The sequence below is a fragment of the Dipodomys spectabilis genome, unplaced genomic scaffold (genome assembly GCF_019054845.1).
Source record: "Dipodomys spectabilis isolate Male_0828 unplaced genomic scaffold, ASM1905484v1 ptg000039l, whole genome shotgun sequence".
Lineage (NCBI taxonomy): Eukaryota > Metazoa > Chordata > Mammalia > Rodentia > Heteromyidae > Dipodomys > Dipodomys spectabilis.
Genome location: NW_024870716.1, coordinates 12,553,147 through 12,578,403, shown reverse-complemented (window position 1 = coordinate 12,578,403; position 25,257 = coordinate 12,553,147). Strand labels below are relative to the sequence as shown.

Below are 25,257 nucleotides of genomic sequence, written 5' to 3'. Positions count from 1 at the left end.
TTTACCAGAGGCCCCTGGTACCCAGTGTGCCAACTGAATTTCACCTGTGGAACTTTTGCAAATATTTTTCGTTTTTTGGGTTTTTTTTTTGGGTCCGGTCGTGGGGCCTGAACTCTGGGCTTGGGCACTGTCCCTCAGCTCTTCAGCTCAAGGCTAGCGCTCTACCACTTGAGCCACAGCGCCACTTCCGGCTTTTTTCCTTTTGCTTATGTGGTGCTGAGGAATCGAACTCAGGGCCTCAGGCATGCAAGGCAAGCGCTCTATCACTGAGCCACCTTCCCAGCCCAAATCTTTTTTTTTTTTTTTTGGCGGTTGTGGGGCTTGAACTCTGGGCCTGGGCACTGTCCCTCAGCTCTTCAGCTCAGGGCGAGCGCTCTATCACTTGAGCTACAGCGCCACTTCCTTTTGCAAATATTTTTCTTCCTTAGCTCAGTCAGCTCTTTGTTTTGCCACTGTGGCTTTTTTGATATTTGAACACTCACCCTCCTTTCTTCCCCTGCTCTTATTTTTGCGGTACTGGGGATTAAACTCGGGGATTCCCACATGCTTAGGCAAGTGCTCTACCATCTGAACCACAAGCCCAGAACTTCTGCTTTCCTTTTGTTGTTTGAGATGGATCTCACCAACTTTACTTATAAATTGGCCTTGAACTTACGATATCACTACCTCCACCTTACCTCTTGAATGGCTGGGATTACAGGTGTACTTGCTATGCTCAACTTTCCTCATCTTTTAATACTCATCTCAGATTAGCAATAGAATGAGAGGTCTTAGTCATCTTTTACACTTACATAGTGTTGTACGTCTTGCTTGTGTTCATGTGCCTGACTCACACATGCCTGACTCCCATCCATGCTTCTCTCTTACCCTAGAACACAGAGCATGGTAATGAACTGGACACTTTACATATGGCATTTACCGCTGGATAGATAATACCTTATGCATCTTCACAAACAACTGCATCCTTGCACTTTATTCTGGAGAGACACATGACTATTCTAACTTTTGAAATGTACAAACGAGACCATACAGCTATCCAACGATTGAGCAGAGTCACAAAGCCCACTCCATACCTCACACTCAAGCCCCAGGTGCTGTGCCTCATAGGTTACTGGTGAATGTTTGCCTGACTGATTTCAACGTTATTCCTTGCACAATGCTCATACGATAAACCTGAAGCTTCCGGAGGACATCAGTATGTCTTTGTTTTTATGTTTTCATGGCTAGTGTCAGCTACATCACCAGCATGGTTGGTGGCTCATGCCTGTAATCCCTAGCTACTCAGGAGGCAAAGGGCTGAGGATTGAGGTTCAAAGACAGCCGGACAGGAAAGTCCATGAGACTCTTATTTCCAATTAACCACCAAAAAGCTAGAAGTGGAGCTTGAGCCATAGAGTGCTAGCCTTGATTTAAAAAAAGAAAAAAAAAAAAAAAGTTCAGGGACAGCGCCCAAGTCCTGAGTTTAAGCCTCAGGACTAGTACACAACACACAAAAAGAACATTTATAATCCATCATCTTTTTGACAGATGTCCCATTTGTTTGTACGTAGAAAGCTTTACATTCCATTAAATAAAAACCAAATAAAAATGTTTATTATATAACCCTCTCCCCACCCCTACATCTGGCCAAAATACTTGGAGAATTCTCAGATGCCATCTTTCATTTCATGGTTATCAAAAACATATTCAAGTGTGCACTTGAGATCCCATATGGTTACTTCAGGTAGCTGAAAACTGGAAGCCAGGGACTCATGAGTCTGAGCCAACTCCCCACTAGTGACATGGTTAGTGACAAAGCTCCATCATCTATGCATACAGGCATGCATGCTCAATGTGTGTGTGTGTGGTGTGTGTGTGGGGGGGTGTGGGTGTATGTGCGTGCGCACACATATACACCTGCCAGGAGATGAAAAAGTCTTTCATTTTCTCATTCAAAACTAGTGTTCAAAGCTGGGCGCTGGTGGCTCACGCCTGTAATCCTAGCTACTCAGGAGGCTGAGATCTGAGGATCGCGGTTCAAAGCCAGCCCAGGCAGGAGAGACCGTGAGACTCCTATCTCCAATAAACCACTAGAAAACCGGAAGTGGTGCTGTGGCTCAAGTGGTAGAGCGCTCGCCTTGAGCTGAAGAGCTGAGGGACAGTGCCCAGGCCCAGAGTTCAAGCCCCACGACCGACAAAAAACAAAACAAAACAAAAAACTAGTGTTCAAAATAAAGCTATCAGATCATCAATCACTGCTTAACACACTGAAATAGTCTATGCAGATGCATTGCATTTCTCTTCCTCCTCCTGGGTTCTCGCCTTTGCCACTCGCGTGACTAAACAATGAAATTAGGCTTATCAGTTTCATTTTGTTTATAGCTGACTTTACAGCCTGGCTCATCAGCAGACTGTTTCCACCTGAATTCACAGACTCAATGCCTTCCCAGGAGTCTTATTTTCATACATTCACTTGGAACACAGACTATCATTTTGAAAATCTAAAATTAGCCAAGCCCTGGTGGCTTATACACATAATCCTAGCTACTCAGGACGCTGAGATCTGAGGATCACAGTTCAAAGCCAGCCCAGGCAAGAACTGACCTAAGATTCTTATCTCCAGTAAAAAAAAAGCTTGAATTGGAACTGTGGCTCAAATGGTAGAGCACCAGCCTTCAGTGAAAAAGCAAGGCATAGTGCCCAGGTCTGGAGTTCAAACCCCAATATTAGCATGTAAGTGTGCTTGCGCATGCGCGCGCACCCCCCCCCCCCCCCCACACACACACAAATAGGGGGAGGAAAAAAGAGCAACTAAAGTTGAAACTTTTCTGTATTTTGAGTCAGTACCGGGGCTTGAACTCAGGGCCTGGGCACTGTCCCTGAGATTCTTTTGCTCAAGACTAGTGCTTCATCATTTGAGTAACAGTTCAACTTCTGGCTTTTTCATTTTTTATTGGCAATAAGAGTCTCATGTACTTTCCTGACAGGACTGGCCTTAAATCAAGAACCTTAGAGCTCAGCCTCCTAAATAGCTAGGATTACAGGCATGAGCCACTGGTATCCAGCATTAAATGCAATTTTATAGCTCAAAACTACTACTAGACCCATGGTTTGGAATCTATGTTATTTATTTATTTTTTTTTATTTATTTTTGGTGCCAGTCTTGGGGCTTGAACTCAAGGCCTGGGTGCTTTTCCTGAGCTTTGTGCTCAAGGATTCCCCTCTACCACTTGACCAACTGCCTTTTTGTTGGTTAACTAGACATAAGTTTTCCAGACTTTCCTGCCCAACTGGCTTTGAACTGCAATTCTCAGCCTTCTAAGTAGCTAGGATGATAGGCATGAGCCACCAGTGCCTGGTTTGGTAACCATTTTTAAACCAAGAGCTCGGTGGGAAGAACTATTGTCTTTCTATTCATACCTGAATAGAGATTCTCTGGACAGCCAAATTTCATTCTGCTTCACGGTTTTCCAAGAGAAGAGCAGCAGCAGCAGCAGCACTATGGATACAACCAAGGTGGCTCCACATCGGTTCAGCCATGTGTAGAGTTTGCTCAGTCCATGCACAAACAGGATGCAGTAGCCCATGCTGAAAATTAAGGCACAGGCACAGGGTTTACTAAGTGGGCTGATTCCCCAACTTGGCCTAACTGCATAGCTATCAAAGAATGCTCGCCCAGGCCACAGGAACTTCTTGTCTTAGATGACCTTTCTATGTTAGTGCTTTAAGTGCTACATTAACATATTTGCCAGTTATTTTTTTTGTGTTGATTGATTTTGTGCTGGTGCTGGGGCCTGAACCCAGGATCTGGTGTTCTTGCTTGGCTTTTTCACTCACGGCTAGCACTCCACTACTTGAGCCATATCTCTACTTCTGGCTCTTGGAAGGTTAACCGGAGATTAGAGTTTCTTAGTTGTGTCTGCTTAGACTGGCTTTAAACTATGATCCTCACATTGGGGCCTCCTGAGCAGCTAGGATTACAATCATGAGCCACTGAGGTTCCTTTGTAATTTTAAAATCAGTTTTCCCCACATGGACAAATGTTTTTGAGGTCTTAAACAGGGGAAAAATAACTCAGGGGAAAAAAAGACACTAAACATAGTAACTTCATGAAAAAATTCTTATGGCTTAACAATATATTTGGACAGGCACAATGGCTCACATTCGTAATACTAGCTGTTCAGGAGGTTGAACTCTGAGGATCACAGTTTAAAGTGAGCCCAGGCCAGAAAGTCCATGAGATTCTTATTTCCAATGTGGCTCAAGTGGTAGAGTGCCAGCTCCAGTACTGGCACATAAAAATTTATTGGACAAAGCTGTTACTGAAATCACTTGAAGCTAAACTCCATCCCTCACCCCCCCCCCCCCCCAATTCAGATGTCATCATGCAAGGACTGTCTCTGGAGATGCCAGTGTTGGGGGCAGAAGTAGGACAATTACCTAGGCATGTACAGGACTCTCTCAGCAACCACAAACCCCACCCTGAAGAAGAGATTGCTGGCTGGGAGGAACGGGAACGCCAGGAAGAGCAGGCCCACCAGCACCTCTTTATGCTCCAGCCTCTGAAACACAACAGGGAGGACAAAGGAACTTGTTTAGATCCACAGTCACCAGCAGGTCCCAGCTCTTGTATCCCAGGAAGAGTAACAAGTGGGTACACATTTGGATGAGGGTCAAGTTGAACATGGAAGGCTCCAGGCTAGAATGGAGGCAGGTTAGGTAGAGAAAGAGTACAAAAACCAATCCCCTCTCCTACTCTTGCCCTGAAAAGCACCCACAAGTACTACCTCCTTCCTACTCCTCCCACAGCCACTCCTGCTATGAGTAATTAATGGTCAGGTGTGCTTAGAGCTTCTCCCTAGAAGGAATTCCAGGCCAGCTCTAACCTTTTGAGTCCTTACCCCGACCTTTGCCCAACAAATTTCTACCTTAGGTTTCATGGATATGCACTGCATCTCACACATACTTAACATTAAGGCATGGCAACCTAGTACATGTGCAGATCCCTTTCCAAACTCTGCCAAGTCACAATTCTCATCTCCCTAAGATCAGCCCACTATCACAAGCATGAACGGCTCTCATACTCCTCAAACCTTAGAAAACTGAAAGTTTTAACCATGTGTTTGTTTTCAAGCCACTTAACATGAGCCTGTCATTTCCCTTAATGGCGTACATTCTCTCTGTCTCTGTCTGTCTCTCAGCTAAACTCTTTGCTTTGCCATTTTACATTTTTACGAGTGTGTTCATTCAAAATTCTTTGTTGGAGATGCCAAGGTCATTACCTCTGCAGCCACTGGTAATGGATCAGCTGTCATGTCATGCGCCCACACATATTCCTGACACACATCTGCGACTGCAAGCATCTGGCACTGGCACAGCACAGTCCCTGACCACAGCTTGACATTGTGCGTGCACCTCATGGCAACCCTGCTTCTCACTCTAGCTGCTTTCAGAGTCTTTGTCTTTCGGGAAGACAGGACTGCCTGGGCACAAAACAGCTGGGTGAATCAGGCACGCAGAACCAGGGAGACATAAATCATGTCCTCTAACAGCAAACACCTCCAGAAACCAACAACACATACCCAGACAACCCACCTTGCCACAAAGGACAGGAATGGCAGTGGTACACCTTAGGACTGCAATGAGAGCTTCTTAGCACGAAAACAAGTACTAAAGGATATTCTATTGTATTCTGGTAATAAAAACCCACTATAAAAATTCATTCAAGCTGGCCACCAGTGGCTCACATATGTAATCCTAGCTACTCAGGAAGCTGAGATCCAAGGATCAAAGTTCAAGTGCAGCCTGGGCAGAAAAATCTGTTAAGACTTTTGTCTCCAATTAACCAGAAGAAACCCAGAAATGGAGCTGTGGCTCAAGCAGTAGAATGCTAGACTTGAGCACAAAAGCTTAGGGACAGTGCCCAGGCCACAAACTCTAGGCCTAAGATGGGCACAAAAAAAAAAAAAAAAAAGAAAAGAAAACCCAACAATATTTACTTTGTAATTCCTCTTAGGGAGTTTTATTTATATTTTAGAAGTCCATTTCTCTATTCTTCGGTTAACTGGAGATAAGACTTTCCTACCCAGACTGATTTTGAACTGCAATCCTCAGATCTCAGCCTCCTGAGTTGCTAGAATTATAGCCATGAACACTGGTGTCCTGCTTAGTTCATGCTCTTTGAAATAACTGCACATGGGACTGGTCCAAGCAGAGACTCACAAATAGTTCCTTGTGAACAAAAGTGAGTAGATAAGCAGGTAACGCAAAGCCTGAAATATCTAGAGTCAGGTGCTGGTGGCTCACGCCTGTCATCCTAACTACTCAGGCTGAGATCTGAGGATCTCAGTTCAAAGCCAGCCTGGAGAGAAAAGTCTGTGAGACTCTTATCTCCAATTAACCACCAAAAAAGAAAAAAAAAAAGTGGAGTTGTAGCTCAAGTGGTACAGCACTAGTTGAGCAAAAAACAAGGCCCAGGGCCAGGGAGAGTGCCTAGGCCTTGAGTTCAAACCCCAGGAACAGCACATACACAAAAAAACAGCATGAACTTCTCATCCTCAAAAGCTTTTGTGTTTAGTGATGCTATCCAAGAAAAAATGATGCATAGACTGTACCAGTTGAGTGGGAACTGGTCTCATCCTCCAATCTCCAACTCAGATGCTAAGAATACTTGTAAGACCAGACAGGCATTGTCAAAGGAGAGGAAGAATTGTGGAAATAACTGGGCTTTTGGAGCAGTAATTCTGTGTGATGTTTACATAGATTTAATTCATTTGCCCTGGGCTGCCTGCCAGCCCACTTGAACTTGACTTATACCCACTCAACCTTGACTTACACCCACTCCACCTTACCTTCTCTCCTTGATGGAACTTCTGGATAGCAAAAGACTGGGGCTTTTTTTTTTCCCATCCAGTCGTGGGGCCTGAACTCTGGGCCTGGGCGCTGTCCCTCAGCTCTTCAGCTCAAGGCTAGCGCTCTACCACTTGAGCCACAGCACCACTTCCGGCTTTTTTCTTTTTGCTTATGTGGTGCTGAGGAATCGAACCCAGGGCCTCAGGCATGTAAGGCAAGCGCTCTACCACTGAGCCACCTTCCCAGCCCCAAGACTGGGGCTTTGAACTGACACCTTGCTTCACTCCCTCCCTCTTCCCAGCTGTGACCCTTTGCACATGCAATCTATAATGTCTCACTATTAGTTACTTCTGTAGCAGCCCCCACCAGAAAACTCTAGCATTCCTGAGGACCTACTGTAAATACCTGACTATAAACAAGGATCAAGTCTCCAGTTCTGGCTGGAGAAAAACATGTGCTGGAATTGGGCCCTCTGTGTCTATTTTCCATGCCTTTGAAGCTAATGCTGTGATCATCCAGGACTCGAGCTGAGAGAGCAGGAGTGAGGGACTATGGGGATGGAGAGAGAAGTCAGACACAGCTGGGCTGATGGGAGCCCATTCCAGGGCACCCCAGGAGGCTCTGCCTTCACATGATCTCAGAACAGTCTTACTCTTACCTTTCAGTGACTAGGTAAACTTCTCATTTATTTATTTTTGGCTCAAGTACTGGGGTTCGAACTCAGGGTGTAGATGCTGTCTCTTAGCTTTCCCCTCAAGACTGGTACTCTACCACTTGAGCACAGCTCCACTCCTGGCTTTTTTGCTGATTAATTGGAGGTAAGAGTCTCACAGACTTTCCGGCTCAGGCTGATTTCAAACCATGATCCTCAGATCTCAGCCTCACTAGTAGCTAGGATTATAGGCGTAACCACAGGGCCCAACTAGCCTCTCATTTTTAAGGCCACTGAAGCTTTAAAATGGCACGGAAATGGTCAGATAAACACTACTGTGAGAGCTTTTTTGGTCTATCTAGATTTAAAAATTGCTCTGGACCGGGGAAGATAAAGTTTTGCATTTTGCTGCAATCACAGAATCAAATGTCACAGCCCACTTCTTAGGACTTCAACAAGATCTACAAGCTGAACTGTATTAAAGTGAGACAGAAAGTAAGGGCCAACTTGAGACAGGGGGAATTTAGAAAGAGCTCTATCTCAGTGGCTCATTTATTGTTCCCATTATTATTAGCTCCTCCTCTTTCTTTTTCTCTTTCTATTTTTCTTTCCCTTCTCCCTCTTCCTCTTCCTCCATCTCCTCCTCCTCCTCCTTCTTCCTTGGTGCTGTTACTGGGCTTGAACTCAGGACTTCAAGCTCTTGCATGGTGTTTTGCCCAATGCTGGCAGCTCTACCACTTGATCCACATTCCCACTGTGAGCCTCAGATCGCAGCCAAATGAGCAGCTCAGAGTACAGGTGTGAGACACTGGTACCTGGCACGCCCACATTTCTTTTTTTTGGTCCGGTCATGGGGTCTGAACTCTGGGTCTGGGTGCTGTCCCTTAGCTCTTCAGCTCAAGGCTAGCGCTCTACCACTTGAGCCACAGCGCCACTTCCAGCTTTTTTCTTTTTGCTTATGTGGTGCTGAGGAATCGAACCCAGTGCCTCGAGCATGCAAGGCTCTACCACTGAGCCACCTTCCCAGCCCAACGCCCACATTTCTTAAGGAATGCACATTGAGGTAAGATCCTGATTTGGGCCAAAGAGCCTCTGTGCCACAGGAGCACAAGTCACGTTTGCATGTAGACATGGGAAGCTGTCACTTACGTCATTTCCCTGTTGGAAAACTGGTTTTGTTCAGGATCACAGCAGCCTGGCTACCAAGTCAAATGTGCTTGGCTCATGCTGGTGATACCATTTCTCCCTTTCCAAGAGTGCTAGCATTGACTCAGAATGCATAGGACACAACGTTTTAAGGGGGAAATGAATAAACAAGTGAAAGCCCCTCGGAGACAAGAGGAGTTTACCAGACACGTCTCTTCTCCAATTTAAACAACCATCTTCCCCAGCCAGACCTCCTGTGCCAAGGAGCAACGCCAGCTACCCTAACAAACTGGGCCAAAGGCAGATTAGATTAAAATCAGAGTGTTCATCAGCCGACACTCTACATTTCTTGTGTTCTGGCTTTGTCCTCGGGGCCTCATGCTTGCTAGGCTGCAATCTACCTCTGAGCCTCACCTCTATCCCTACTTTGGACTGGTTAATTTGGCGAGTCTATGAAGTTCTTTCATCTTATGTCAGATGTCATAGTGTATAAATCTTTCTTTCTCCTAGACATTTTGAAGATTTCAGCTGTTGCCATCTGTGGAAATTGACCCTGTGGTATGTAAGTCCCTCTTGCTTTTTAATAATGAAAATAGGTGTGTGCAGGTCTGCACTTGGAAAATTACAAGTGTTTGATGCCGTTTTTTGGCAAGACCTTCATTTACATCCATTAGTCAAGGAAATTAGCCCTTTTAAGCTCTGGCAAGGGTAGGAGCTGTTTAACCCAGTTAAAGGTGAGGGGAGTGTCATTTCAGTCATGTTGGTAATTTGTGAAAAGTACCTTTTAACACCATGGGCAGACAGGGAAACAATTATCCATCAGGTTTGAACTCAGGGCCTTGCTTTCTTGCTTGACATTTTCACTCAAGGCTGTTCTCTACCGTGTGAGTTACAGTGCCACTTCCACTTTTTCTGAGTAGTTTATTTCCACTTTTTTCTGAGTAGTTTATTGGAGACAAACTACTCCTGGTGGTCCTTTAACCATGATCCTCCAGATATCCAACCTCTGTTCCTTCAGAATGGCTAGTACTACAGGAATGCACTACAGGGACCAACGCCATTGTAAGGAAAAAATTCAACCGTACACTGCCTTCTTTTTAAAAAAAACAGAAACACAGTAAAAATAGGTGAGATCCTACAATTTAGAGGTAGCCAGGGTTACTGCTGATGTCTTCATGAACTCCAGGGCCTCTAACAGAGGGTGCCATTAACTTGCACAAGTGTTCCCCAATCTACAGGGCTGGGACAGGCTATGTGGCATATGATATGTGCTCCTTGTGATGAAGTGTTCTGCTTGAATAGCTTGGTGAATATCTGAGATGGTCAATCTCATCCCAGACACCCTGGCCCTGAAAGAAGACATGGAATGACCACCAAGTACATTAGGATAATTGAGAATATCGCTGATTTGAGAAGGACTGAGGAGAGAATGATAACTTCTGACTCAAGAAATCAAGCATTGCAGGTACCATGTCTCACATGTATAATCCTAGCTGCTTAAAATGCCGAGATCTGAGGATCCAGGTTTAAAGCCAGCCAGGGCAGAAAAGTCCTTGAAATTCTTACTGCCAACTAACCAGCCTTAACTGAAAAATCCAAATAAGAGCATGAGGCCCTGTATTCAAGCCCTAGTACCAACACAAAAATAAAATAAAATAAATTAAAAATAAAATACTGACAAGGGAGGGAGTAACAATGCTCGACAAGAAATGTACTCATTGCCTTACTCATGTAACTGTAACCTCTCTGCACAGCATCTTTACAATAAAATAAAATGAAAAAATCAGCTACTGCAGTGTAATTGACCTTAGAAAGTAAAGAAAATTTACTTTCTGGGGACCACAGAGATGTAATAAATAAGACAAATGGGCAACTCAATAGGACAAATGCCCTCTAAATTCCATATCTTACTACTGCTCTAAGCTTTTCTCTTTACCATTCAATAATTTATCTATACATTCATGGATGCATGAATCTTCCAAAAATGTAGCATGTGACTGTCACCTGTGTGAGTTGTGTGGTAGGTAGCATTCATTTGAGCAGATGGAGCTGGAAAATTAAACTGTGTATTGCTCTAAAGGGTATGGACTCATGTATTCACACGGAGAAAGACTGAGGCGAGGGGAGGAGCTTGAGAACTACAACAGGAATCAGCGAATACCAAGGGGGCTTCACGAGACACAGTGTCCCAGGAAGGATCAGTGGTGCCTATGAGAAGTAGCAGAAGTTCAACATGGTACCTGCAACCTGCCGGGAAGCAGAGGGCCAGGCCCAAAACACACTCGGCTGACAACATGAAGGTAATGGTGACACAGTACTGTCACTGCAATTAGGAAGTTTTCCATCTCCATAGAAAGATACCTGAGAATTAACTTCTAAGAAGCGAGGATTATCGTGGCTCATGACTTCTGAGATTTCAACCTAATGATGGCTTGGTCCACAGCATTCAGTGCATTATGATAGGGTGCATATGGTGGTGGAGCAGAGCTGCTCACCCCCTGGCTACTAGGAATTAACAAGGGACAAGAAGGAGCTAGGGCAGCCTTGGACAGTTCCTCCATGTGCATGGCCCCAAGGGACCTCACTTCCTCCCGAGAGGCCCCACTTCCTAAATGTTCCACCACCTCCCCACAGTGCCCAAGGCTAATGACCAAGTGTTCCAACATACCATCTTAGATCCAAAATCCTGGGTCTGACACTAAATTCCTAAAACGACTGTTAGGAGGCAAGAGAAATCAATCATTTGGTAATCATCATTTGGTCGTGTGTGTGTGTGTGTGTGTGTGTGTGTGTGTGTGTGTGTGTGTGTGTGTGTGTGTGTGCATGCGCGTGCGCATGCTGATACTAGAGCTTTTACTCAGGCCCTCTAGCTCTCATTTGGCTTTTTTCTTTTCTTTTTAAATTTCTTTATTGTTATTATAAAAGTGATGTACAGAGTGGTTACAGTTGCATAAGTCAGGTAACGAGTATTTCTTTTGGGACTTGGCTTTTTTCACTCAAGGCTGCCACTCTACCACTACAGCCCCACCTTACTTCTGGTGTTCTGCTGGTAAATTAAGAGATATATTTCACAGACTTTTCTCCTGGGATGACTTCAAATCATGATCCTCAGATCTCAGCTTCTTCAGTAGTTAGGACTACACAGGTGAGCCACCAGCACTTGGCTCATTTTTATTCCCTCTGTAAGTAACCAAGATGACTTCCATACACGAGCCAAATGAGGGGTGATTTAGCTTCGGTGAAGTGATGGAAACAGGCAGAAAAGAATTCAGACGTATTTTCCCAGGCAGCTTGGTTCCTGTGATAACCCACATGCCTGGCAGAAGTGGTTTTCTACTCTTGGCTCCAGCTCAAGGCCTGCAGCATCCAAAGTAGGGGCACAGACTCCTCTCAGCAAAGAAAGAGACAAGATGTTTTATTTCTTTATACCACTGGGAATGGACAATACAGAATGGAGAATAATACATTATTCTCCATAAAGCAGTCTATATATATTCTAAAATTAATGACAAGGAGGAGCCTCAGGAATGTAGACCATTTGCTCAGATAGTGAAACTCTCAAAAATTTAGGTAATATTTCCTAAAGACAATTGAGTGGACTTTAAAAAAAATTGCAGAGATATTACTCTGTAAGTGACCAGTTTAGTAATCCTATCTCCTAAAAGCTGAACAACAAAACAAGAAGTGAGATTTGCTTGAGTAATTCAATTTTTGGAACTACTATCAAGGTAGATTTGGTCCTGTTACTTGTCAGTGTACTCACCCCAAACTCAAATATCCTGTATAATTAAAATGTGTTGAAATACACTGGAAAAGGCTCATTTTTCTTCTGAAATGTACAATGATAAAACCCTGATGAATGCAGCTTGCTGGTGGCTCACTGTAATCCTGGCTACTCAAGAGGCGTAGATGTGGGAATCACAATTTTAAGCCAATCTGGGCATGAAAGTCTGAGAGTCTTATCTCCAATTAACCAAGGAAAAACGCTGGAAATGAGCAGGGCACTGGTATCTCACACCTGTAATCCTACTCAGGAGGCTGATATTGAGGATTATAGTTCAAAGCCAGCCCAGGCAGGAGTAGTTTATCTCTAATAAACTACTCAGAAAAAGTGGAAGTGGCACTGTGACTCACATGGTAGAGAGACAGCCTTAAGTGAAAATGTCAAGCAAGAAAGCAAAGCCCTGAGTTCAAACCTGATGGATAATTGTTTCCCTGTCTGCCCATGGTGGTTAAAAGGTACTTTTCACAAATTACCAACATGACTGAATGACACTTCCCTCACCTTTAACTGGGTTAAACAGCTCCTACCCTTGCCAGAGCTTAAAAGGGCTAATTTCCTTGACTAATGGATGTAAATGAAGGTCTTGCCAAAAAAATGGCATCAAACACTTGTAATTTTCCAAGTGCAGACACCTATTTTCATTGTTAAAAAGCAAGAGAGACTTACATACCACAGGGTCAATTTCCACCAGATGGCAACAGCTGAAATCTTCAAAATGTCTAGGAGAAAGAAAGATTTATACACTATGACATCTGACATAAGATGAAAGAACTTTTCATCCAATGATTATTGGGTAGAATTTATATTTTTCTTGGGAAATGCTTACCAGTTCGTGGGATAATATGTGGGTTTAGAGTTTTTGTTTGTTTGGTTTTGTGCTGGTACAGGGCGTTGAACTCGGTCAGGCCTTGTCATCTTGCTTGTTTGTCTGACAAGGCTGGTGCTCTGACACTTGAGCCACTCTTCTACTTCTGTTTTTTGCCCCCCCACCCCGCTCCCCTACTGGTTAACTGGAGATAAGTTTCTCACAGACTTTTCTGCTCCAGGTGACTTTGAACCTGGATCCTGAGATCTAAGCCTTCTGAATAATTAGAATTACATGCATGAGCCACTAGTACCTGGTGAAAAAAATGTGTGTGTGTGTGTGTGTGTGTGTGTTTTACAGGGCAAAAACGTGCCTCTCCAATGCTGATGTGTTAGATTTGTCTCATGTGAAGACATGTGCAGAGGGAGCCCTAATTCTGCCACAGGTAGAAAACAAGTTTGCTCACCAAGCCCACTCAAATCCAAAGGAACTGGGGTGCACTACACTGAGAATTTTCAAAGCAATGCCAGGAGGCTGGCATTGGTAATCATTCCTCCCAAAGAATCACAACTGAATAGCAAATACCAATCCTGCATTACAAGCAGATAGGGCCAATTTGGCCATTTAAAGTTGCCCGATTGGTTCTTTCCTTTTAAAAATATTGGTGGCCTCTAGCAATTGGAGCCAGATGGGACACAAAATGAGAGCAAGCCTCGGATAAAACTCTACCAGAAGAGGCTGGGAAAGTGGCTCAGTGGTAGAGCGCTTGCCTTGCATGCCTGAGGCCCTGGGTTCGATTCCTCAGCACCACATAAGCAAAAAGAAAAAAGCTGGAAGTGGCACTGTGGCTCAAGTGGTAGAGCACTAACCTTGAGCTGAAGAGGTAAGGGATAGCGCCCAGGCTCAGAGTTCAGGCCCCACGACGGGACCCCCCCGCCAAAAAAAAAAAACAAGACAAAATCTTCCAGAAATGACATACACACCGCCATTTATGACAGACACACACCAGTCTATCATGAAGTTCAAGTCCCCGTTCTATTCCCCAGCAATTTGTCATGAATTTTCCAGGAAACACCTACTATGTAAAGCAGAACCTCTCCATTTCCACCCAACAAAATCACCAGTGAGGTAGGTAAAGATACAATTTGGTAGCTGGATGCTGATGGCACATGCTGATAATTATTGCTGATGGCAGATACTGGTAATCCTTGCTACTCAGAAGGGTGGGATCTGAGGATTGCAGTTTTAAGCCACCAGAGCAGAAAAATCTTAACCACCAAAAAAGCTGGAAATGGAGGTGTGGCTCAGATGGTAGAGCCCCAGCCTTGAGCAGAGAAGGCCAAGTAAAATCTAGAGTCCCTCAGTTCAAGCCCCGAGATTAGCTTGTACACAAGCACACACCCACACCCACACCCATACGGAAGAGAAGGAAATGAGTTCAGGAAGAAACAAGAGACAATAAGCTGGGTGCGCAATGGGCCAAAGCATGGAGAACCTTCTAGGCATTATCAAGATTGTGACTTCCTTTGAGATAAACAAGAAGTGCCTAGAACACATTCTGTCCAAGAGGGGCATTCGCTGATATTTTGAGATAAGCAGTCCAGCCAATAAGTTGAAAACAGATAGGACGAACCACACATGGCACCAGTCACAGTAATTAATAATGTGAAAATAATTCAGGTGTAACGGGATGTAAGCTTGTATGGAGTAGCCCCAGGGAAGGTGGTAGGAAGTAAGTGTTCAGTGTCAAGATACACTCTGATAGTAAGTTAGACAAGAGATTCTGTCAAGCTAGATGTGAGGTTTGAAAAAGAACATGTGCACAAAAGGAAAGAACGTGAAGTCTGACTTAGGTAAACGGTAGAAATCTGAAAATGGAAAACACTGCTGAGGAAGTAAGACTCATTAGGGAAGTTGAGTTAAATTTCAGAATGCTAATTTGAGACCTCCAGGTGGAGACACTGAGTATGGATGGTGCCTTCAATGGTGCCTTGCAGAGGGGAGGTAAGGAATATGCTACTTCCTTTCTTCTTCAGTATCGGTGAGAAAGATTCTCTGAAGAACTTACTGTCAAGACTTTGCTGTGCAATACCATTAAGGCTCATCTTACAAACCTGCTTTCTTTCTAACACTCTGGACCACCTTTTCAGCAAGCCCCAAAGTGAAGAGTTTTCCTTCAATGTTCAACCTAGTAAGCTTTCTACCTATTTCTATGTGGCTTGTTTCCACTATTTTCATCTCAGAGGGTGCTAATTACATATTCCATAGTTTTCTTAGCACAAAATAGAAACAAAGTGTGGTTCTTTAAATAAAACTTAACATTCTGACGGAAATATAAATGACAGAATGGCTTGGGAAATTAGGAAAAAATGTTTTTTGACCTTTTTAATGACAAAAACCATCAGAAGCAATGGCAAGCTATGTGGTCAGGGGTTGTTCTTCTAGGAAAATGAATCATGAAAGTAAAAGAAATAATTACCAACCAAAATGTGGCACTTTCTGAGATTTTAACTATATACTGCAGACTGTACTCTTGCCGAGACTCACAAAGCATACACATCCAGAAAAAGAAAGCCAGCTGTTAGTGATGTCTGAAAACTCCTTTTAAGATGACACAACTATCTCATTCTTCCATTAATAAACTCATAGCACCTTCCAACACAGCCATAAACATCAGAGGAGTAGGTAAGTCTTATTAAACAATGTGACTTGTGAAAATGTAATTGCTCTGTGAAAGCAAAGAATAAAGGATCTTATTTAATGATGCTGGGAAACTCCTGCAGGGCCCAATCAAAAACCACACAGAATGTTCCAGTTACAAGTCAACATGCATACACAGAACACCAGGGGAAAGGACTTGTACAACTCTCAGCTAGGAAGCAAGAATAACTTCACAGCTGGCACACTAATCACCAACAGAGAAGGAAAGCTTTGGGAAGCCTTGGATCAAGGACCCGTGGTTTTACAAAGCACTGAGAAAGGGCTGCCTTTTTAATGTCTGTCCTTTCCTCGTCTCTCCACTGAGGGGAAGAGAGAAGAGGCACCAGAGCAAAGGGTCTTAAGGACAATGAGATTTTGAGTGAAAAGGAGGGCTGAGGGGAAGCTCCATGGCGGGATGCAGTCTGATCTCTAAGCATGAAGTCCTGGGTTCATTTTCCACCCTCTCCTTGGGTTAGTTACTCTTTTGAATCTACTTTTATGTTTCCAAGTATGTTTAAAAAGCTATCCATAATGAACCGATAAAGTCAGGGACAGAAGACAGAGGCCAGTCCCCCCTACAGCATGGGGCGGGGACACAGAGATGCATGCTCCCTCCCTTTGCAGCCATGGCCAAGTGCATGTTCCTCCTCCAATCAGGAGCCCCTTCCATACTTGTGAGCAGAGATGGGAATCCAATCATAGGGGAACTCCCAGGCTTATGTTTCCAGGTTTCGGAACCAATCATTACACTCCTGGCTGCCCATGTCCATTCCTTGACCAATCAGACCAGAAGCACATCCTTAGGGGAGGAGGCAAGGACCCTATATCTAGCAGGCGCTGAAAGACTGTGCATATGGTTCTGGAAGCCCTCTTCACCCAATGAGTCTGTTTCACTTTTGCTCTCAAATAAACTTGCTCTGTCTGCTTTAAACACTCCTGCCTTTTAATTCTTGAATCAGTGGATAAACAACCCCAAACCCTGGACAGTATCAGCACTTCTCATATTTGCAGGCTGGTTCATTTATACATCCGTCACTGATGTTTGCCACTGCTGGTTTTCTCTTGAGGAACTGGCAATCGTGTTACGTTATATTATGTCCCTCTAGTACATCTGAACACTTAGGCTTTGGCAATAAACAGGTGGAAGATTGTTACTAGAAAGTTCCCTGTGTCCTGGCATGGAGGAGGATGGGAGATGGAATGGTGATGGTGGTGGTGAGTTTTCATAAGCAACAGCAACGTCACACAGTTTCTGATTACATAAGGCTGGGCCTTGTAAAATATAGGCTCTGTAAAGGTAATAACTAGATTTCTTCTTTCTTGCTTGATTTTTTTTTGCTTTTCTTTCTGTGCCAATACTGGGGCTTGAGCTCATACTCTTGATTAATGTTTTTGCTCAAGCCTGCTATTCTACTACTTGGGCTACAGCTCTACCTCCAGCTTTTTGCTGGAACTGGAGACGAGAGTCCCACAGAATTGCCTGATTAGGCTGGTTTTGAGCCATGATCTTCAGATCTCAGCATCATGAGTAGCTAGTATTTCAGGCATGAGCTATCAGGACCCAGCTCATTTTTTCTGTCTCCCACCTCTACAATATGGAGGCAGGAGACGTATAGTACTCCTGAAGTTAAGCTGTGACACTCTCATGATGACAGTGAAGACAATGACAGTGACTATAAAGACAGATGTCAGGAACTCAGAGCTCCCTAGGTACTGAGTGTGTCTTGTGGCTTGCCCTGGTTTGACCTCATACATGTTGCAGGAAGGGCAGGTGAGGCCAGTGCCCACAGCCTGACAGCAGCAGAGCTCAGCCCCAGCTCTGGCCATGGCCAGTCACTCCACTCCTCCCAGCCTCAGAACTACTGACCTGACTCACACACACAGACAGACACACACACAGACAGACAGACAGACAGACAGACAGACAGACACACACACACACACACACACACACACACACACCACAGTTGCCTCCATATGAAGGAATCTGGCTCTCCCTTAATGTGAGTAGACATGAATTTAAAGCATGAATCACAAAACACAGGACCAATGTAACTTATATCACACAGGGCCAACCAATGACATAAAAAAGTATGAGGCCAGGCACCAGTGGCTCATGCCTATAATCCCAGCTACTCAGAAGGCTGCGATTTGAGATTCACAGTGCAAAGCCAGCCCAGGGAAGGTAAGTATGTAAGACTCTTATTTCCAATTAATCACCAGAAAACCGGAAGTGGCACTATGGCTCAACATGGTAGAGTGCTAGCCTTGAGCACAAAAGTTCATGAGCAGTGCCCAGGCCCTGAGTTCAAGACCCATCACTGACAAAAAAAAAAAAAAAAAAAGTATGGAAAGAGCTGGGTGCCCATGGCTCACACCTGTAATCCTAGCTACTCAGCATGCTAAGATGGAAGGATCCCCATTTGAAGCCAGCCTGAGAATGAAAGACTGTGAGACTCTTCTCCAATTAACCACCAAAAAGTCAGAAATGTGGTTCAAGTGTTGCTTTGAGGGGAAAAAAAAAACAACTCAGGATAATGCTCAGTCCCTAAGTTCAAGCCTCAGGACTGGCACACCATATACACATACCAAAAAAAAAAAAAGTGTGAAGATCCAGTGCAATGGCTCAAATGCAGCTTCTCTAATTCCCATTGCTGTCCTTTCACAGTCATCAGAAAAATGACAAAGACAAAAATTCCAGGTTTAGCAGTATAGCCTAAAGGCCAATACTGACTACAGCTACTGAGACAGAGAACTGTGACTCAAGTAGAAGAATGAAGTCCACACAGGACAGAAGATGCCAGCGAAGGGCACTGACAAGAGGCTGTTTCAACTGGGCTGGCCAAGGCTGAGAGGAGCTCATCTCTTGCAATGGCTTACTTGAATGCAGTGCTGGTTGTCACCGATACAGGAGCCATGGCAAGATATCGCCAGAGCCTCTGTGTGTGTGGCGGGGGGGGGGGGGGGGGGGGGGGGGGGAGCAGGAAGGGGGGTGCATGGACAGTATATGGGCTAGAGAAGGTGAATGCACTCTATGAATGTAAGAAGGAATTCCATGAACTGAGTTTAGAATATTGCTTTCAGAGAGTGGGAACTAAAAAGAGAAATACCATCCAAAAGAAACAGAATCAGTGCTGGACTAGAGCCATCCACTATTAAATGTAATCTTCATCCCCATGTTTGATTTTGTTTTTCTACTTGGTATAAAAACATGATGCTTGTTTTAACAGGTTTCATGATGGCTATTCTGGAATTTCAGGGACTGATGGGCTACAATAATACTGTAACCTGAGCTAAATACAAAATCATTTCCAGAGACCTGAAATTATGCTTAGTTCAATATTCAGGTTACGTTTGTGCAATGTGAGGATGCTCTTGGGAACACAAAGGTGCAATGTCTCTGTGCATCTGATCATATAAAATAGTACTTATCAAAACAGACTCCAGGGCTGGGAAGGTGGCTCAGTGGTAGAGTGCTTGCCTCGCAAGCATTAGTACCTGGGTTCGATTCCTCAGCACTACATAAGCAGAAAAAGCTGGAAGTGGTGCTATGGCTCATGTGGTACAGCCTGGAGCTGAAGAGCTGAGGGACAGCGCCCAGGCCCAGAGTTCAGGCCCCATGACCAACCAAAAAAAAAAAAAGGACTCCAGAAAATGGAAACAAGAGGATTTTTTCTTTGTTGTTTTTTAAGTTTTCTTTTTGTCTTGTTTATCTGTCTTTGGAAGGGTAAGGGGGGGGGGCAAAGAAGTAGAGGGACAAAGGGTGAACAAATGCAACAGTGGTACTTACTAGACACTATGTTGAAAATGAGTTATACAACTTCTGGGTGGGGATAGGAGGGAAAAACTGGGAGAGAGGAAGGGAAGGGGTTACATTGTCCAAAAAGATATGTACTCTTTACCTGACTCATATAACTCATATAACTGTAACTCCACTGTACGACCCAAGCCTATACAGGTTTTTTCTCTTTTATTCTTCATTTTTCTTTTTCTCTTTTTTTCTGCACTAGGGTTTGAACTCAGGGCATTGCTAGGCTTGATTGTTTGGCTGGTACTCTGCCACTTGGTCCACACTTCCAGCCCAGCTTTTTGCTCATTATTCTATCTATCTATCTATCTATCTATCTATCTATCTATCTATCTATCTATCTATCTATCTATCTATCTATTTTTGCCAATCTTGGGGCTTGAACTTGGGGCCTTGGCACTGTCCTGAGCCTCTTTGTGTTCAAAGCTAGCACTCTAACACTTGAGCCACAACACCACTTCTGGCTTTTCCTGCCTAGGTTGGCTTTGAACCACGATCCTCAAATTTCAGCCTCTTGAGTAGCTGGGATTATAGGCATGAGCCATGAGCACCCAGCTAATGAATTTTAAAGTGAATAAATTTGTTATCATCTTTTGTTATGAGGGTATTATATGGGAACCTGTATATGGTAGAGATTAAAGGATATTTAAGTTCAGAAAGCTGTTTGTCTTGTCAATGAAAAGTGAGCGTCTATACCCCAGGAGAACCATAGGCTAAACATGTACGTGATTTTTCTTTGTGAATCTTCCAGATTTGATGTCAGTCAGACTGGACTTTTAATGAAAAGTGACATATACCAGGAAGATTGACAGTCTGACTTGGTTGTTTTGGGAAGTTAATACTGCTGGTCTTAGTTGGTATAGTTCCTCACTTCCCATGTCTTCTGATGTGGTTTTGCTGCATTACAGAGGAAATGCCACAGAATTATATTTAAGAAGAATTTATTTGGTATTAACTCTCTATTATATTTTTATAGGATGTCTTTTGAAGTAGGGGTGTGTGTGTGTGTGTGTGTGTGTGTGTGTGTGTGTGTGTGTGTGTGTGTGTGTTGGTCTTGGTCCTAACTTTTGTGTGTGTGTGTGTGTGTGTGTGTGTGTGTGTGTGTGTTGGTCTTGGTCCTAACTTGGGGCCTGGGCACTGTCCCTGAACTTTTTTGCTTTTGAAGTAGGTGTGTGTGTGTGTGTGTGTGTGTTGTCCCTGAACTTTTTTGCTTGTGTGTGTGTGTGTGTGTGTGTGTGTGTGTGTGTGTGTGTGTGTGTGTGTGTGTGTGTGTGTGTATTGGTCTTGGTCCTAACTTGGGGCCTGGGCACTGTCTCTGAACTTTTTTGCTAATAGATAGTGCTCTACCACTTGAGTGACAGCTCCACTTCTATCTTTTCAGTTGTTAATTGGAGATAAAAGTCTTAGATACTTTCCTGCATGGGCTGGCTTCAAACTGTGATCCTCTGATCTCAGCTTTCTGAGTAGTTAGGATTATAAAAGTGAGCTACTGGTGCCCAACATTTAAGGCACTTTATACCTATTAAATAATCTTGGGGTGTATCTGTAAAAGGAAAACACAAGATAATGGAGGGGGCTTAGAAATACTTGACTTTACTAACAGTAGTCTAACGATGCTGTAGGTGTCTTCTGAGATTGTATGTTAGGGTCTCAGTTCCACCCCTCTCTCTACTCTTAAGTTTGGGCCTACGGTTCATTTTTAGTAGAGGCTATAGTTCTGTACCAGTCTAACTTCTCCATCCTTCAGGTCTGGCTTGTTCCCAGTGCTCAGAGCAACATAAATCACAAGCTGTAGCTCTGAGTCCTGGAAACATGCCAGTTCTTGTGTCCATGTGGAGATGAAGGTGTGTAGCCCAAACAACTTGATGGAATGGAGGAATGGGGTGGGGCTGGGACTAAAACAGCCTACTGGGGCCATTGTCTTGCTCTCCACTTCCAATGCCTTACTCCCTCCTCTCTTCCCTCCCCCACCAAAGCTCAGATATCTGATGCCCAGCCCAGTTACAAGCCTAAACTGTTTAAGTAAACTTTCCCCACATCTCAATGGGAGATGGAATAATAGTCACTCTTAGAGAGTGACTATAATGATTTGTCTGGGTGTTGTAGACTCAAGCCTATAATCCTGACTATTCAGGAGGTTGAGATCTGAGAATTGAAGTTTGAAGTCAGCCCTGGCAGGAAAGTCCATTAGACTCTTGCCTCCAGTTAAACACCAAAAAAGCTGAAAATGGAGCTGTGGCTCAAGTGGTAGAGCTCTAGCTTCAAGCACAAAAGCTTAGGGACATTGCCCAGGCCCTGAGTTCAAACTCCAGGAACAGCTCAAAACAAAACAAAACAAAACAAAAAAGAGATTATATGTATATTAACATGCTAACCTTGTTCCCAAAAAGATTTGGAGTCATATATGTGGGTTAGAATACTACAATAATACTTGGCAAACTTTATGTTGGGATGTGTGTGTATGTGTATGTGTGTTGCTGGGGCTTGAATTCAGGACCTTGAGTTCTTCTTAAAGAATAAAATGGTAGAGCTGGGAAGGAGGCTTAGTGGTAGAGCGCTTGCCTTGCATGCTTGAGGCCCTGGGTTCGATTCCTCAGCACCACATAAGCAAAAAAGAAAAAAGCCGGAAGTGGCGCTGTGACTCAAGTGGTAGAGCACTAGCCTTGAGCTTGAAGAGCTGAGGGACAGCGCCCAGGCCCAGAGTTCAGGCCCCATGACTGGGTCCCCCCCAAAAAACAAAAAAACAAAACAAAAGAATAAAATGGTAAATATTTGAATCTTTGTAGTAGTGGTCATTTGGAATAACTATTCCCCTTTATTTCTGTAACAAATTACCTAGTCTACTCCTAGGTTAGAACGTTGTACTACTTTTCTAAAAAATTTTTATGTTATTCTTTTTTCTTTTTCTGCAAAGTGCTCACATTTTGGAGGGTTTCGTTTTGTCTGTGTTTGGTGTGGTCTAGATCTCTGGTGTCCCTCCTGGGCCTTCACAGCTTTGTGATCAGTCAGTGATTGGACGGAGGTCCACACTTAAGTATGAAGCTTCCACATACTGCTACCCAATCTATGCATAAGTCAAAAGAGTCCATTAAAAACTACAGCATCTGTCTCATCAGCTTTTATTTCGCTGGGCCTGCAAGGGGTTCCTCATGTGTGTGCTGTTCATCCATCAGCCACAGATGCATGGAGAGGACTTTGCCTTGGCCTGTCACTACATGCTTATCCACAGGGTCTCCCCATGTAATTATGTTTGCTCTGCATCTCCCCCAAACAAAATCAGGAACTCCACCCAGTAAGTCTGGGAAATTTACCACCAGGTCCAGCCCCTTCAGGCTGAGGCAGGAAGCTGGGGCATACAAGAAGGGTATGAGACGAGTCACCCTTGGAATGCCCAGAACATTCCCCAAACAGCCCCCACTAGCCCTTGTGGTTGTCTGCATCTGGCATCTGGCAGTTAGGGTAAAGGGAGATGTCCATAAGGATTATTTGCATTTTGTGCATCTGATTTAAAAAAAAAAAAAAAACACCTGGGAATGAGCATTCGACATGTTTGCAATATGGCTTGAGTTATAAAACCCAGACCTAGCAGTCAAACCCTAATTAGCTTAAACATTCTCAATAGAGGATATCCAAACATTCTTCCTAGAAAATAAAAGACAGACTGACCTAAACCACAAGGCTCTTGGGTTTCTTGACTCAAGTGCTGATGGTGACCTTTCCCTTTTGAGGATCCTCTACTGCTCTGCAACCCAGCCCTTGTCTCAGATCAATTCTTTGATGGAAGCTACAGATGAGAACCACAGCCAGACCCAGCCCCCAGCAACAAGCCACAAACTTTTACCTGGTGCAGCAGCTGCATACATGAGGAAATACTTTCAGTTCTTTGGGTCATTCAGTAATTTGTCCAGTTTTATATTTTGGGGAGAAAGGGCAGGGGAAAGAAATCACCCAATAACCTCAAGCAGTCGTAAGTAGAAGTAGAGTTATCGACCCCAATTTAAATGCTTATAACTATATTACTTATCAATATGTTTTATATATATAAATAAAACAAATATATTTAAAAAATTAGCCATCTGGGTTTCTGTAGCTCACGCCTGTAATCCTAGTTACTCAGGAAGATGAGATCTGAGGATCATGATTCAAAACCAGCCCAGGCAGGAAAGTCCACAAGATTCTTATCTCCAATTAACCAGCAAAAGCTGGAAGTGGAGTTCAACTGGTAGAGTACCAACCTTGGGTGAAAAAGCTAAAGACTGCCGGGCACCAAGTGGCTCACATCTGTAATCCTAGCTACTCGGGAGGCTAATATCTAAGGATCATGGTTTGAAGCCCACCCAAGCAGAAAGTCCATGAGTGCTACTAGCCTTGAGTACAAAGACGCTCAGTGACAGTGCCCAGGCCCTGAGTTCAAGCTCTAGAAGCGGCAAAAAAAAATAAGAAAAGAGGCTAAGGGACAACTCCTTAGCCCTGAGTTGAAACCCTAATACCAACACACACACACACACACACACACACACACACACACACACACGACGCACGCACGCACGCACGCACGCACGCACGCACACACACACACACACACAGCTAACCAGCCCGAGGGAAAAAGCCTTGAGTTTCTGCAGAGGGGGAAAAATACAGACAGATGAAGCATACAATTAAGTTCTTTTTTTTTTTTTGGTCAGTCACAGGGCTTGAGCTCTGGGCCTAGGCACTGTCCCTGCGCTCTTCAGCTCAAGATACACTCTACTGCTTGAGCCACAGCACTACTGCCGGTTTTCTAGTGGTTTATTGGAGATGAGAGTCTCACTGACTTTCCTGCCTGGGCTGGCTTTGAACCATGATTCTCAGATCCCAGCCTCCTGAGTAGCTAGGTGTGAGCCACCAGTGCCTGGCTTAGCAATTAAGTCCTTTACAGTCTAGATTACCTATTAGAAACAACTTAAGTACAAAAAAGTTTTGTAAACCAGGGACATTTCTACATAAACCCAGACTCCCCCACCTAAGAAATGAATATTACTAAGCTCAGACTCTCTGAATTCAAATATAAGAATGCATTTGAACTTTGGGGAAATCACCTTGAAAGCCACAAGGCAATGCAGGCTCAGGGAGGTCAGCACGGCCAGAAGGAGAACAGTGGCCAGGTTCCTCGGGTCCCATATGGTCTCCACCAGAGGAATGCTGCCCACCTGCCAGTCGTAGCACAGGGTCACAGGTGCCAGCAGAAGCCACACGTTGAAGGCCAAGAGGTAGGAATAGGTAAGGAATCTATACAGAAAAAAGAAGCAACAAAACACAACTCAAGATCCACATTTCATCTCTGTCAGGGTTATCATCCCAGGAAGATCAGAAAAGATGTCAAGTCATACATTCATCCATTCCTATGGAGCATCTGGAGATGTATCTGCCACTCACTTAGGGGCTGGCCTTTCCAATGGGGAACAAGAAAAGACACAGTTTCCAGGACATACGTTTAAAAACTATCATGCAAATGAGGGAAGAGTTAGCTGCTCTAGTTGGCTAGTTAGGAA

At 44.1% G+C, this 25,257-nt stretch overlaps 1 protein-coding gene across 1 annotated transcript in view; it reads right to left on the bottom strand.

Annotated features, from left to right (window-relative positions):
* Window positions 1-25,257, bottom strand: part of Tmtc1 (transmembrane O-mannosyltransferase targeting cadherins 1) — a 146,540-nt gene that overhangs the window by 34,430 nt on the left and 86,853 nt on the right. The window contains exons 8-10 of the mRNA XM_042677525.1: window positions 24,805-24,994; window positions 4,420-4,541; window positions 3,400-3,567 (exon numbers count right to left, since the gene is read on the bottom strand). Of these exons, the coding sequence (XP_042533459.1) occupies window positions 3,400-3,567; window positions 4,420-4,541; window positions 24,805-24,994 (480 nt within the window). The remainder of the gene's footprint in view (window positions 1-3,399; window positions 3,568-4,419; window positions 4,542-24,804; window positions 24,995-25,257) is intronic.